Source organism: Dama dama, chromosome 11, assembly GCF_033118175.1.
Source record: "Dama dama isolate Ldn47 chromosome 11, ASM3311817v1, whole genome shotgun sequence".
In the NCBI taxonomy this organism is placed as follows: domain Eukaryota; kingdom Metazoa; phylum Chordata; class Mammalia; order Artiodactyla; family Cervidae; genus Dama; species Dama dama.
The window spans coordinates 66,229,727-66,246,117 of NC_083691.1; the positions used below are offsets into that span (position 1 = coordinate 66,229,727).

At 39.2% G+C, this 16,391-nt stretch overlaps 1 protein-coding gene and 1 pseudogene across 3 annotated transcripts in view; both read left to right on the forward strand.

The window, feature by feature from the left end:
* The first annotated feature begins 564 nt into the window (after positions 1 to 564).
* Positions 565 to 16,391, forward strand: part of CCDC88A (coiled-coil domain containing 88A) — a 112,080-nt gene continuing 96,253 nt past the window's right edge. For all 3 annotated transcript variants that reach the window (XM_061155416.1, XM_061155417.1, XM_061155418.1), the window contains exons 1-2: positions 565 to 1,410; positions 1,507 to 1,607. In XM_061155416.1, the coding sequence (XP_061011399.1) occupies positions 1,348 to 1,410; positions 1,507 to 1,607 (164 nt within the window). In that variant the 5' untranslated portion in view covers positions 565 to 1,347. The remainder of the gene's footprint in view (positions 1,411 to 1,506; positions 1,608 to 16,391) is intronic.
* Positions 12,331 to 13,450, forward strand: LOC133065571 (large ribosomal subunit protein bL12m-like; annotated as a pseudogene).

The window sequence follows — 16,391 nt, forward strand, 5'->3', positions numbered from 1 at the left end:
AAGTCCCTTCTTTGCTATTTACTGCAGTGAGTTTTCTTACTCCGTTTTGCTGGCGAAAGAACGCTCAACAGATCAAACTGTCCGAAAAAGGCCGTCTGCATCCCTCATGTTTAGAAGAGAGGGATTTCGTTCTCTTTCCTTCACACATCAAAGAAAGCACTCGGGGAGGAAATAAACCATAATTAGGCATGAGCAAGCGAGCAGACCGACCCTTTCCTCTCCCTTCCCCATCCCCGCCCCCCAGGCCCTGGCAACCATCCTGGGCGCGAGCGAGGAGCCGGCCACCGCAGCAGCTGCAGCGAGCGCGCGTCCACGCCGCGCCCGCCGCTAGGATCTGGGCGGCGGCGGGGCCGGCCCGGGGTCGCGCGTACTCGGGAGCGCGCTCATGCAGCGGTTTTCTTCTCCCACAATCCAGAGGCTCGCGGCGCGGGAGGGGCGGAGAGTCGGCGGAAGGATATGGCCGCGGAGGGAGCTGCACGCTCCCTTTGACGGCTGGCTGGAGGCGCTAGTTGAGCGGCGAGGAGCGGGGTGTGATGCGGCACTGCGGTTCTGAGGCCGTTACTCCGGCTCCTCTAGAGAGGGCGGAGGAAGAGGCTGGACCGCGGCGGTGATTTTGTGCCAGGGCTTCCCAGAGGCGCACTGAAAAGGCTGGCGGGGCTCGGGAACCTGGGGGGTTAGAGACACTCATTCAAGCCCCCACACCCCGGGAGGGGAAGGGGGCAGGCGGCGAGGCTCGAAGGCGGCTGAGAGGTGGTGTGTGCTCGCGGGGAAGGAGCGAGCGCTGCCTGTCGTTGGTGAGGGGCTGCAGGCAGGGAAAGCTCCGCGGGTCAAAGCTGCCCCATGCCCACTGGTGGGTGGAACGTGTTGAGCGGAACACAGGTCTAGCCTGGCGGCCGCTCGGAACCCCTAACGTGGTTTCTAACGTGGGATTTCATTTAGCCCACGGTGGGATTAGTTCGTTGGGGGCAGCCTCGCTGTTCTGGCTCCTCCAGGAGCTGGGCAACCTTGACGGGCTTTTTGTCTTGCTGCTCCAGCCCCTTCTCCCTTCCTCCTCCTCCAGATGCCTTTTCTCTGCCCCTCCTCGCCCGGTACAGACATTTCCAGCGCAGGCTGCCGCTCGGGGCTGCTGTCGAAGCCACTTTTCGGGATTTCGATTCGTTTCCCTCTAGGGTGTTTTTTGAGGAGGGAGAGTTTTTCTCCCCTCCACGATGGGATTTTCTTCCCGTGCCAAAATGGACTTTCATTGATTTCTACTTACTTCTTCAACGTTTAGTGACCAATTCTCTAGGCGTTTTTTTGTGGTAGTTCCTTTTTTTTTTTTTCTTTCCCAAGTACATTCTCTGTAAAATGGAGAACGAGGTTTTTACTCCCCTTCTGGAGCAGTTCATGACCAGCCCCTTGGTCACTTGGGTAAGTGGGGTGTTATTTGTTGCATATTTTGCTGCATTATTTGTGGCTGCAGAGATGGAGGTGGGCGTTCGTGTCGTAATGATCATTCTGTTCTAGGTTAAAACGTTTGGACCTCTGGCTGCAGGAAATGGGACCAACCTGGATGAATATGTGGCTTTGGTGGATGGGGTATTCTTGAACCAAGTCATGCTTCAAATGTAAGTGCTCTGTTTTTTCTTTCTAGGCAGCTTTTTTTTTTTTTTTTCCAAATTGCATACTGTGAACTTAGAGACTATGTTTTAAGATCTTTGGTCAGAAAAATTCAGGTGGTTTAAGAACTGCACCTTGAAAGGTGATAATCTTACATGCCAACCCCATTTATCACAAGCCAGTAATTTTACCTGTTAAAATTGTGAAACTTTTAATTTTTCATTCTGCAAATCATGTATTGTCACTTACTGTCTTCAGTGCTGAAATCCAGACCACATTGTGTCCTTTTTGATAATTTGGTAAAATGAGGAGGTGAATTAGAATAGTTTCCTGAGGTGGGGGGTTGGGGGGGGGGAAGCGTTTACTGTAAAGTTATGTGCATTTGGTACAGAATGTTTCTTATTAACCTTTGTGTCTAAAAATAAATGGCTCAAATTTTCAAACTGGTGAAGTAATAACAGATTTCAGAGAAAAGAATTTCAAACAGCAGTTCTGATTGGTGAAGACTGTTGCTGTAGGAAGTAATTTAAATGCATATAATAACTAAAGTCTGATTAGATGATTGTGTGAATTATTTGATTCATATTTGGGGAATCATTTTAAGGTGTTCTTAGAGCTTGTTTTGAAATGCAGGTGACTGAAATCTTGATGACAACTAGCTAATAATTTAGTAGGCAAAGATCTTTGTCTTTATAATGTTGGCTTTAAGTAGAAAAGTGTTTTCGAGGTGGCAGTTGAATATTGAAACGTCACTGGTAGCTGGATCAATGAAATAAAAACTGTTTATCATAGGTATTGTAGCATTAGGTGCATTCTTAGCACATCAGTGTACTGAGTGTTACAGCTGTGCTCAAAATTGTGTATTAGCCTTATTTCTCTTGAATACTACCCCACTACAAGAGTCGTTTGAAACTTTCCATTTTAAGATATTCTTTGTGTTACATATGTGGAAATTTAGTGCATTATTAGTAAATGTTACCAGGGAATAAGTCTACTGTTAATAGACTAATACCCTAACATAAAAATGATCAATTCTGTATATTTTTGGTATTAGTTTTTAGATTTTTCTACTTAAAAGAAGGTATAGTGAAATCCATAAATAACTGTTCCACTTGTAACTTCAGTCTGTGTCCTCAGAGTCTTGTAGTCTGTATGCTCAAAGAGACTTTTGTGCTCTTTTTCATATATGTGTTGATCCTACAGCAAAGTATTATACTACTACATATTTCCAAAAGTGTTGTTTTTTTTTGTGTGTAGGCACCCAAAGAAATATGTTATCTGAAATGTATTTCTTTTCTCTTAAGAAAGGAAAAGGGAATGTGGACCTTAATTATTTCCAGGGATAATAAATATATTTGGGGCAGCTTTCCCAAGGAAGTATCTTTAATCTTGGAAATGTCCCTCTATTTCCCAAGCAAAATGGTAGAATAATTAAACCAACTTCTATTTTAGGGAACACAAATGACAGGAAGGGTAGCCATTACAGTAGATACTCAGAACTTGTTCCCCTATGTCTCTTTTCTTATTTGTTTTTAGACGGAAGATTTTGAGTTTGTATGTTGGGCCCTAAAAAAAAGGTGTGCTCATAAATATAGGAAAATACATTAGTTTCCCCCTTTAATGGTTTTTATTTGAATGATTCTTTTTCCAAAAAATATTTAGTACATTTTTTTTTTGAAGCCAGAATAGTTAGCTGAGGTGCTAAAAACAGACACTTTAGCTTGTTTCCACTTTGGGTACAGTTTTATACTTAAAATATATATGTGTGTGTATATTTTGAAAGTAATGGTGTTCCAAAATAGTGGTTGCCAGGTTGTTTTTTTGGGAAGACTAGCTCCATTCCAAACCAAATCTGCTTCTGTTTTTAATTCCACCTTTTAGTTTCTTTAAAAGTTTTTTCAGTGTCCTAATTCTGTTCTGAATGACCTGTGTAAATTAAAGGAAAATAAAATTAAGGAAAACAGAAAGACATATGTTTTAGTTTTTTAAAAAGTGTCTTTTGAGATCACAAATTTATTGTAATTTATTACCTAATTATTTACCTAATAGGGCAACAAAATACACATTGTTTTAAAAGCTATATTTTGCTAATTTTGAAATCATTAAGATTTCTACTGAGCACTTTGCTCAAATTAACTTTTGATTTATTATATTAAATTGTCAGTTGAAATTGTACCTAGTAAGTTAACCTAAAAATAATTTCTAGATTAAGTTTGGTTATAGAATTTGTGGGTGAGAACCGTTTGTAAATGCAGCATATGGATTCTTTTTCTTTTGTCACATTTCTTGTGCTTGGAGTTCATTGAGCTTCTTAGATCTGTGGTTTTATAGTTTTTATCAAATTTGGAAAAAATCTGGCCATTATTTCTTAAATATATATGTATATATGTCTTTTCTTTGCTGTCTTTCCTCCTCTTGGAAGCCCAGTTACATGTATATCAGGCTACTTGATGTTTGTTGATATACCATTCAGTTTTCTTTTCAGTCTTTTTCTCTGTTTCACTTTGGATAATCTTGCTGAATTCATTAATCCTTTTTTTCTGTAATGTTTAATCTGCTGTTATTCCCATCCAGTGTGTTTTTCATTTTAGATACTGTACTTCCATCTCTAAAAATTCAATCTTTTTTATATCTTCCATGTCTATAGATTTCATGTTTTGTCTTTTTTGTAGCTTCTTGAACATAGAGAATACAGTAATAAGTGGAGTAATGTTCATGTCTTCTAATATTGTCTGTGCTGTTTCTTGGTTGGTTTTGATTGATTTTTCTTCTCACTCTGGACTGTGCTTCCTTGCTTTTTGCATACCTGGTAATTTTTTATTAGATGCCAAACATTTGAAATTTTACTTTGTTGTTGGGTGCAGGATTTTTTTGCATCTAATTAAAAATATTTTTGAGCTTTCTTTTGGAATGCAGTGAAGTTACTTGGAAACAGTGGTCTTTTCAGATCTTGCTTTTAAGTTGTGTTAGGCAGTACCACTTTGCTTTGTTGTACTGTTGAGGCAAAACCCTTTTGAGTACTCTGGCGGTGGGAACGGGAACTGTTCCTGGATTTCTGTGTGCTCTGGGTGGTGTTCCCTCTAATCCTTTTTGGTGGTTCTTTCACTGTCCGTGGATGGTTTTCTTCACACATATGTACTGATAAGTACTCAGCTAAAGACTTGAGGCATACACTCTGCAGATCTCTGGATCTTTCTGAGCAGCTCTCTCTTAGGTGCTCTGCTGTGTATATGAAGGTCACCTTGCTGTCCCCAGACTAAGTTCTGTCTCCTGGATTCAGGGAGACCACTGTGCTCTGCCTCCGTTCCCCATTCCTGTTCTGTGGCCTAGAAACTCTTTCAAGGCAATAAACTGGTACAAAGGTAGGGCTTATTTTGTATGTTTCCCATCTATGAAGGATCTACTGTTCTTTGTTGCCTGATGTCCATTGTTTCGAAAAATGCTTCGTATGTTTTGTGTCCTTCCCGATCCCCCTCAGTTGTTTCAGGCAGGAGGGTAAATTTGGTTCCTTTAATTTCATCTCGGCCAGATGTGAAAATCTGTTTATATACTTAAAACCTGTCTTGTATTCCCGCCTTGCAGATGTGACAGAATTTTGTTATAGGATCCTTATGGTAGAATTTTTTTTTCATCTAAAGAGTAAGAATATTAATTAATTTAGTGACTTCTGGATTTGCCATTTTTGACCCAGAATTTGAAAGTAAAGAGTGGACCTCTGCATTCTAGTTTATGACTCTGCCTTATAGTTTCGGAGTCTGTTCACTGATTTGGGATTCACTGTATTCAGAGATGAATCCTGAATTTCATTGAGTAGCTCGTTGAATCAAAGAATCTCTGTAAGAGCCTGTGACAAGGCATCAGTCCTCTAACTAATGGGAAGAGGAAGCTATTTAGAGATCTGTAATGATGGCCAGCTCTTCTGCATGCTGCAGGGCATTTTCCTACTTCAACCAGATGAAATCTTTTTTCTTCAGTGCTAGTTATCAGACATAGGGCTTGGTGACAGTGAAGTGGAAATAATCATTTTCCTGTTTGAGATGTCATGCCGTTTTGCAACCAATTTAGGATATTACTTGCTGTGAATTTTTAAGGTATTTGTGACATTGTAGTTGATTTCATAATTTTAGTCATACTACCTAAGCAGTTGAAAATATGGTTATGTTAGGGTTTTAAGTACTGAAAAGTTGTTAATAGTATCAAAACCATATTTGGAAATTCTGTGATTCAACCCCATTAGATAGACCCCTACAGAAATCTGTTCTTGAGTTGTGTAGTAATTATGATATGCTTGTTTATGGCATTTCTTCTTTTAGAAATCTTGATGGGATTTTAGAAATCATCTACCATGAAAATCATTCTTACATGACATGGTCATCCAACTTCTGCTTAAGTATTTCCCGAGAAGCAGCTTCATAAAGTATACCTAAAGAAGGCATTTAATAGAGGAAGTTGACTGAGAAATCTTCCTTCATTCTACTAGATTAAGATTCAAAACTGCACTGTGCTAACTTCATGACTGAGTAACCGTCAAATGTCTAATAAAATGCATGTTTTCTTACCAAGTATGACATTGACTCTGAACTTTGGTATGGTCTCTCATACGGTTTTTGTTCAGCTTTGTTTTTGTTTTGACTTCTTTAAGAACACACTCGTGATATAGTCAGAGTTGCTGTCTTACTACCTGGTTTTTGATTTACCTCCCCAGTGTTTCTCAGATGTGTCCCTGACTCAGGTTAATGAAATAGCCCCTGACTGGTTTTCTTACCTTTGGCTTGCCCCCCTTCAAGTTGTCTCCTCATCTGTAATCATGGGAAATTTTTCAACAAGCAGATTTTATCATGTTACTCCTCTCTTTTAAGATGGCTCAGCAGCCTCCTCCTGCCTTCAGAGTGAACATATTACTTGAATGTCTAGACTCCTTTGAGATCTGGCTGCTGCCTGATTCTCTGTTTTCATCTTTGTATAGTACCGGTCCTCGGTTCATAACCTGAGACTGAGCAGACTTAGAGTTCCCAAAGACAAGCTGTGTTCTCATATGTCTCTGTGCCTTTTGATACACATTTCCCTTCCTTAGAACACTCTCCGCCTCCTTACTAATGCTTTCTTTAACTTTGCAGCCATTCCCTGACCCATCTGAGGCTTAGCACTCCTTGTGCTTCCGTAGGACCCTATATATACCTTGGTGATAGCAGTTTTTGGTATGCTAGACTCTACTGACTAACCTGTGTTTGTCTTGGTACCAAAGACTATATCTTTTATATCTTTGTTCCTAACACAGTGCTTGATACACAGTAGGTTCTTGATACACTTATCTTGAATGAATGAATAACAGAGAGGCTGTATGGTAAAGTGGAGGGAATTTGGGCTTTGCATCAGATGGACTTGGTTTCCTGTCACCATGCCTGCCTGTTCATGTTTCCTCAAACAAGTCATGATCTTTCACAGCTCGGTTTTGTATGATCTCTATTGGTGTCATGTCCCTTAACTTCTCAGTTTTCTCGTTTATAAACAGCATAAAAAGAGAATCATAGTGTTATTATGAGAATCAAATAGGATGGCTTGTGCACAATGCTTAGCATATAGCGAGTGCTCAGTCAATGTTAGCTACTGAAATCTTTTATTTCTATTATAATAATAACTGTCTTCTAGACTTCCCTTCCTCCCCCGCCCCCTTTTTTGTGCCAGCAAATTCCTACTCATCCTTTTAACACGCTGAGAAGCCCCTTGGCAGAGCTAATTGCCCTCTCCTGTATGATTCCTCAGCTACCTTTACTAAATTGTTAAATTGTTGTTACTACTAGAGAGTTAGTGTTTGGAGGCTGGAGATTTAGTGTTACAAATCACCAGCATTTAGCATCGTGCCTGGCATGTATCACCAGCATGTAGCACAGATTGGTACATCTAAGTTTTCAGTAAATGTCAAGGGAATGAATGCACGTTTTGTAATTTTATTAATTTTCAAAATTTTGAGAACCCTCTCTAGTTTTAGTGTTGTACAATTTTGTTTTACTTTTTAGTTTGTCTCCCTTTTTCCCCTAAATTAAAAAAAAAAAATTGTTTTTGGCCATGCTAGGTCTTCATCGCTGCACTGGTTTTTCTTGAGTTGTGGAGAGTGGGGGCTAGTCTTTAGTTGTGGTGCAGTGGTTTCTCTTCTGGCAGAGCACAGACTCTAGGGTATGCCAGCTTCAGTAGTCGCAGTTCCTGGGCTCTTGAGCACAGGCTCAGTAGTCGTGCTTCCCCAATTCTTTACCACTGAGTCACCAGGGAAGCCCTTTAGTTTGGCTTCTGTTTCTCCTTGCTTTTGTTTCCCTCTGTCCCTTTATTTATTTCAGTTACCTTTATTGGAGCTTTTCCCCACCTATGTTATGTCTTGCTGTGGTGAGGTGGTAAGAACAAGTCATAGTTGGTGGTTTTGTATGGTATTAGAATATATAGAGCCTTCAGTTTGCGTTCTAGTAACTTTCTTGTTGATGTTCAACATACTGAGATTTTTTGTCCACAGCCCAACAGTAAAAATTCAAATTAATAACTTGTGGAATTTAGAATTCATAAACTCACAGTTTTGTATCTGAAGAGGTGAATCCCAACCTCCTGTCACCATCCCTGACTCTGACACCACAAAGAGGTCTTCTGTGCATGCCTGTGGACATCTTGCTTGTACCTGAGGTCCAGGCTCTTGTACTCCCTCTTCCAAACAGCTATTCCTTGGCCCAAGGATGTACACATCTGTAGCATTGAACACATCCTCAGAGCAGATGGGAAAAGAGGCCTGTGCAGGTGGTTTGAGGTATTTTAATAATAAATTCCACAGTTCCAGATAAGTAGAGTGTCATCAAGAAGTGGGTAGTGTAGGGGTTTGTCCTCTTGGTTTCATGGACTTCTTGCCCAGTGGTGAGGGGCATGTCCTGAGGAAGGCCAGAGTGCCACTCTGGACAGAGACCTCTTTAACCAGGATCTATAAATATAGTACTTAGTCAGAAGGATAAAAGGGATGGTTCATTCAGAGATCAGTTCATTCATTTAATAGCAAAGTCTATATTACAAACTATCTGATAGGTGTTTGGGATGTGATGCTGAGTAAGATAAGTCTTTTGCCCACTAGTAACGGAGGCGACATGTAAACAAATTGCAGTGTGGCATACGTGCTATGTAGTGGGATTATGTTCTTGATAGTGTGTTGGCACAGAAATGTAATAATTTACATTGAGTAGGAGCAGTCAAGTGAATAGAAGTCACAAATAGTGGCAGTAGGAGGGAGGACGTTTGAAGTAAAGAAAGTAACATGAAAAGAAACATGAAAATGTGACTAAAAATGGTGGAATTGGGGAACTGTAGGATATTTTATGTGGCCAGAGCAGAGATTGTATGCTTCTTGCACATGGGAAATGAATTTGAAGAGGTGAGAGTGGCAAGCTGTCCTTAAGAAACCGCATTGAGAAGATGGAGTTTTTTCCTGAAGAGATGAATATTTGTTCAGGTCCTCTCCAGAGAAATGGAACTGACAAGACTGTATCTGTGTGAATGTGTCTGTATGTGTATGTGTGTACATGTGTGTGGAGAGAGAGAAAGAGATGTGTTAATAGATTTATTTTAAAGAATTGGCTCAGGAGATTGTGGCGGCTTAGTCTGAAATCTAATGGAATGGGCCTGCGTGAACTCAGGGAAGAAATGCACTGAGTTCAAAGGCAATTTTATAGCAGAAAGTTCTGTTTGTTCCATTAAGGTCTTCAAATGGTTGGACAATGCCCATCCACATTATGGAGGATAATCTGCTCTACTTAAAATCGGTTGACTTAACGTGTTAATCTTGTCCAGAAAACACCTTCACAAAACATGCAGAATAATATTTGACCAAATATCTGGGCACTGTGTGTTCCAGCCAAGTTAACATATATAATTAGCCATCGTAACTAGTGTTTCTTTAACTGGGTCCACAGGTATTCTTGGGAATCTTTAGAAATTCTAACTTTTTTGTTTCCATGTCAGTAAATTATTTTTCAAGTGGTAATAATAAAACATTTCTTTTGCAGTAGTAATTCCCTATTGAAAGTTTCTTTTTTTTTTTTTTAATCATAGATTTAAAATTAGTTTCTTAAGCGACTTTTTTCAGACAGGTGCCTTGGACTCTTAGGATGTCTATGGACAGATCCTCAGAGATTCTTGATAATTTGTTTCTTTAAAATGTGTCACTCACTACTCCATCTTGAAAAGCATTAATATAAACTAAAGAACATTGGAGTAATTAAGCAGATAGTATTTGCATTTCAGAAGGACTGAGTCTGAGGCCAGAACAGAGATAGAAACCATGTTGATGTAGAAATGATATGGAAGAGAGAGAATGCTGACGTGATGGGACTGGGCTACCAATTTGGTGTGGAGAATGAGAAAGGGATGTGTTTTAAGATGATTATCAAGCTTTTTGCTTGGGTGGAGAATGGATGGTAGAGGGGCTTCCCTGGTGGTCCTGTGTTAAGAATTCGTCTTGCAGTGCAGGGAATGTGGGTTTGACCCAGGGATCCAAGATCTCATATGCAACTAAGTCTACATGCCATAATAAGACCCGATGCAGCTATATAGATAGATATTTTTTTTTTTTTAAAGAATGGATGATAGTGGTAGTGCCTTTTGTAAGTAAGGCATTATGAAAAGTTAAGGGGAGGGGAAGTGTGGAAAATATTTTGGAATGTCTGATGAACTGTGAGAAATATCTTATGGGCAGGTGGATATGCATAGGTTTGTGCTCAGGAAAAAGGCCTAGAATAGAGATAGAAATACGGGAATTAGCTTTTAAGTTTGTAATAGAAATTAAGGACATGAATGTCAAAAAATAAAAGGGCCAATGACATATCCTAGGAAGCAGCAACATTAAAAGGCTGGAAGTTAGAGGAAAGTGGAAAATTTCACAAGGCTACTGGGAGGAAATCACAAAGGGAGTCAGTTAAAAATGAATACAAGTATTGTCTTTCAGGGTTGATGGCTTATTTGAGATTTGGAAACCACACATTTTAGCAGAGCCAGTCAGCATGGTTGAGTTCAGTGATGCCTAGCACTCAGAAACTGACCATGATCTGTGGAGTTTATTCAAAATTAGGGATTGATTCAGAGATGTGGAGTGAGAACATTTTCTGGTGAGAAGTGAAATGAATAGAATGTGAACGTTAAAGTGAGGAGGGACGTGTCGTCAGGGGAGGGTGATAGACTAGAGTTTGCAGTAATGAGTTGGTTTAGAAGGAGTGAAGAAATGAGACAGAGTGGTGTGTATGTTGAGGTCAGAGGGGACTTGGAATTTGAGATTTTGGAGGTTGCAATTCTGAGTGGTCATTTAGAGCCAAACTTACACCATGGTAATGGGTGAATAAAAATAAAATAGAGTGAAGGTAACTAAAGTTGAGAAGGAAAAAAAAAATAAAGTTGAGAAGGAACTTATTTCCTTATTCTTTATGAAGCGGTGGTCTCTTGATCACCCCTAGAGGTAGGCAAAAGTATTTTGAATTAAAAAGGAAAGCTGAATAATAAATAGCTCATTTTAACAGTGTTATAATTAAAATTTTAATAGTAGGGAAAGAAGACCAGTAATTGGAACTTTTTATTAGCATAATCCTTGTATTAAAAATCAAACTTAGCTATTCCACAAATAGTTTTTTTGGGGAGTTTTTTTAAAATGATGTATTCTTAATGTGACTTACTTTCCTAGTGATAGCCAGAAAAAAAATTGAACTTCACATTACCATTGACAACATGACTGTTGCCTTTCCCTAGCGTGGTAAAGGATCAAGGATGATGGCTTAAGTTTTAGGTGTTGGGTTTTAGTCCTTGAGTAAGATGTGGATTATTTATAACAAAGTGGTAGTGGATAAGAAGTGAAGAAAGACCAGTGGAGGCAATACACCACACCAATCCTTCTTTTTTTTTTTTGTAAGATTAAGCAAAATTTTATTTTCCATTATTTCTGAGAGTGTATTTTTTTAAGTATAATTGATTAACATTATATTAGTTTCAGGTATGCAGTGTAATGATTCAGTATTTGCATATACTGTAAAATGATCACAGAAGTCCAATGAACATTTATCACCATTCCAGTCCATTTTTGCTGAGACTGGTTATGAAAGGGTAAATCACAGTAAAATCCTAGTTGATTTGAATGTTCAGTGAAAATGGAGTGTTGTTTACTTATAATTGCTAATTTCATTTTCTCCAACTCTTTGTTTAAAATCTTTGCAAATGAATTAAACTGTATTTCTACCTCTGTAAATATATTGTATATGTGATGATTCAGAGTCTTGCAATATCTCATTTTATTGTTTTAAAGTTAAGTATTTGTGTTAAGTATTGAATGTATATAACTGACCTAGATGAATGGTGAATGATCCCAAGCATGTATTTGAAAACAAATCTCTGATTAGTAGCTTTTCTCTTTCTTTCTTTAGTTTTCATGAGTTTTATGTTTCTTTTCAGTGAGATAGAGAGAGAGAGAGAGAGAGAGAGAGAGAGAGAGAGAGAGAGAGAGTGTGTGTGTGTATTAGCAGGTTTGGATTAGAAACAAACCTAAAAGAGTAGGGAACCCTGCTGTTTATATAAGTTAGAAGTTTGGTTTAGCATCTTGGGTTATGGATAGTCAGGGAAACCTAAATAGGGAGGAAGCTAGATTTGATTCAGATCTTCTAAAATGATTGGACTTGATAGCCATAGATGAGAGGAGGGTGTTTTAAAGTAGGGAAGCAGCTTGAGGGAAAAGTATACTATTTATATTTATTAATTGGAAGATGGTGAGGGGACTAGCCTTAGCAAAGAATCCAATTTGGGGAACCGTAATAGGCCAGATTATAGAAAACCTGAAAATTCACTAGTTATGAGTTAGACTGCATATACAGGCATTGGAGAACCATTTAAAATTCCTCATTAGGGGATTAAAAGTAATATATTAGGAAGGCCCCGGCGGCTAGAGCGTCCCGCCTACTAGGATCCGCGTGTGACCTTTTCTCCTGTGGAGCGATGCTGCCGGCGGCCACAAGCCTCCTACGGGGGGCCGTGTCTCGGGCTTCGAGCTGCTGCGCTTCGCCTCGCCAGGCAACAGGTACCTCATGTCTGCGCTGTGCGGCTTATGAGATGCAGCAGCCATCAAAGCGGGGAGGCCCTCACTGGTGCCCACCTGGATAACGCCCCCAAGGAGTACCCCCCCAAGATCCAGCAGCTGGTCCAGGACATTGCCAGCCTCACGTTGCTGGAGATCTCTGACCTCCTGAAGAAAACACTGAAGATCCAAGATGTTGGGTTGATGCCGATGGGTAGCATGGTGCCAGGGGCTGCCCCTGCCCCAGCAGCCTCGGAGGCAGCAGAAGAAGACGTCCCCAAACAAAAAGAACGGACACATTTCACTGTCCGCCTGACAGAGGCAAAGCCCGTGGACAAGGTGAAGCTGATCAAGGAGATCAAGAACTATGTCCAGGGCATCAACCTCGTCCAGGCAAAGAAGCTGGTGGAATCCCTGCCTCAGGAAATCAAAGCCAACGTGGCCAAGGCCGAGGCCGAGAAGATCAAGGCGGCCCTAGAGGCAGTGGGCGGCACCGTGGTTCTGGAGTAGCCACCCAGGAGACTGTGGACAGGGTTCCCGGGCCCTGAGTGGGGCTCTGCCTGCTTTGTGCCCAGCACCCAGGCTCAGTGGATGGAGCAGCCTTGGAGCAGAACTGGGTATCCGCACCACGAGGCCAACTCTGTTCTGGGACAGACGGACCTGCTGAGATGGGGAGGGAGGGGCAGCCGCTGACTGTGCAGCCCCAGGGAGAAGGACTCTAGAACCTACCAGGAGTGTACACACCCCCCGTGGCTGCTGGGAAAAATGCATTGTCCAGGCCCTGAAAAAAAAAAAAAATAGGAAAATCACTTTGGCATTAATTGGCAGCATAGATTGAGGAAGGAATTTATTTGTTTATTCAGTTTATTGAGCATATACTATTTATAGTATTACAAGTACTGAGAATTACACCAGTGAATTAATGGAACTTAACATTCTGTTAATAATAGTGTTTGAGGAATAGGTAAGGAAGATAGATGGGTAGTAATGATGTCATTTATGCTTTTGGTGTTGAAGTCCTTGACCAGGGTGAGGTGTATGACTGGAGAAGAAGGAGCAAATTCAAGAATTACTGCAAAAGAATTAATGGAATTCTAGATACAGTGTGTGAAAAGGAAGAATGAAAGATGATGCCAAGATTAAAGTTGATCAGACAGACTATATTTAAAATTATGTGCTTATACAAAAATGATGTGAAGTTTGAATACTTAATTTTGCTGAAGAAATAAAGATACTTTCTTTTTATTTTTCATAGCTTGCAACTACATTTAAATGTGTGAGATAGCTGTGTGTTTTGACAGTGAGGCCTAATTTTGTATGAGAAATATTTCAATTGCTATGTGTCTGTGCTCCTGTTTAAATTCTCATTACTATCATTTAGTGCATATTTTGTTTATGAATTTATTTTGTAAAATATTTTTAGGATGTGTTATTACAATTCTTTCGGGTTTTTTTCAGTTGTGCTGTGCACCTTCCATGACCAAGAAACTCTCCTCTTGCAGTTTAACTATTTAGAATTTAGCTATCTTTATGGCATACATCTGGTAATTGTAAGGATTTAAAGTTTTGTCTGTGCTAATAGAGGTTAAAACAGTGTTTCAGAGTTTAGGTAGTGCTGTCTTCAAATGTTTCTGTTATCTGAGAATATTCGTATATTACACATTATTCTGAAGACATATGCTATTACACAGTTATTTACTCTGGTGGTCTTTGCATAGTTCTCCAGAGGGTTTTTGTTTTTGTTTTTGTTTTTAGGTTTTTTGTTCTTAATTCTATTTTAAAAATGAAATTCTTTAATTTATAGAGAAATTAAATTCAGTATTTATTGAATATTGCATGTTTTTCCTCTGAACATCCCATTATCCATCAACTTTGCTGTTCCCAGGCACTTTTAAAATATTCTGAAATTTACATCATATGTTCCTCTATTAAAAACTAATGATCCATATTTATGAAATTGGAGGTCCCTGGAACAATTTACCCCTCCCATTTGTAGACCATCTTGCCTATTAATACTTTCTTGCCTCCTTATTTGTGCTTTTCTTCTTACTTGTTTTTCAATTGATCACATCTTTTTCAGTACTACACTTGTTATATGTGTGGCTATTTTTTCCCTCTTGTTTTACTTCTTTGTACTGTATTTTTTCTTTCATTTCAGTCTGTCCTTACCAGTGCCTTTTTAATAGGCACCTGTTGTTTTGCCTTTAATTGGTGGACTTATAATGAAGTTAGCTTGTGATCCTTTTGGATCACTTTTACGGTATACTGAAAAGGGCATATTAAACCAGTATCATTTAATAGGATTCTGCTCTCAATAGAATTCATATTCTTAGAGTTATCCCTAGGGTTATGGGAACTATTTTTGTTTAATATTAGATGATGAGAAAGCATTTTCTTATCAAATTTGAAAACTTCTTGTTTGAGATAAGTTTCTCTGTGTATTTTAGTTCATTAAGTAGAATAGATTGTACTTTGGAAAATACTTTTTAAAGTTTTTCCTTATTTTAGAGGGCTTTATTCTCAAAAATGACAATGATACATGTCATTGATAATTAATAAAATGAACTATTTAAATTACTCTAGGAGGATTTATGGACTTCAGGTTAAGTATCTTCAGTGAATTGATAGTGTGGGAGTGAAAGCCATTCTAGTTAATAAGTTGGTCACTGATTGAGGAAAATACCTAACTACACATCAACTCAGTTTGAGATTTCTTGAGTCTCTAGGGTAACTGGATCTGGAGCATATACTACCCTAGAATACTGATTTAGACAGACTCCTGTGACCCTTTCTTAAGGCTTAAGGGCAGTGGATGAAAGTTCCACCACTGGTCGGAGATGCCCCTTGGTACTATATAAACAGTTTTTGTTTCAGTGACTTGCCATGTGGTTGATCACTGAGTACATGAAGATTCTGTTACTTTATGAAGGCACTGATTAGCATAATACTAAGTCCTCAGAGTTCCACAGTCAAGAACAGGAGTTGATTAGCCTAACACAGTGGTCTCAAAGTGAGACCAGCAGATAGCTGGGAGTCTGTCTGATTGTCTCTCAAGTCAGAGTTATTTTCATAATAATATTAAGATGTCATTTGCCTTTCTTGCTTGTGTTGCAAAAGCAATAATGGTAGAAGAGCAAAAGTGGGTAAAACTGCTCACATCTTAGCGTAAATAGTGGAGTAGCACCAGATTGTACTGGTAGTCTTTGTATTTTTCACACTATATGCTTATATATATACTTATATTCTTCACACTATGTTCTTGCAGTTAAAAAGTAATCCAGCTTTCCTTTAAAATGTCTTCATAAAGTAAAATTTACCTTGTTTAGTCTTGACTCTTGAGTGTGTGTCTTTTTTACATTCTGAAGGACAAAATGGGAAGTATGCCTAAAACACTTTTGTTGTATAATGGGGTATGATGATTATCTCAAGAAAAATTACTCATGATTTTTTGAGTTGCAAGGTGGAACAAGTCTCTATTTTGTGGAACACTGTTTTTACTTGAGAGAATGACTGACGGGCAAACTATAGTTACTCAGGCTGGAGTTCTCTGCACACACTTTCCCAAAAATGAATAAAGTGAACCTATCACTTCAGGGAAGATAACTGATACTATGTGTTGTCGGTATTAAGACTGAATTATAGAAATCATGAACTTGGTAGCTTCTCAATATTTAGAGACTTTTCTGGTGAGATTGGAGGTGATAATAATGTAATTTTAAAA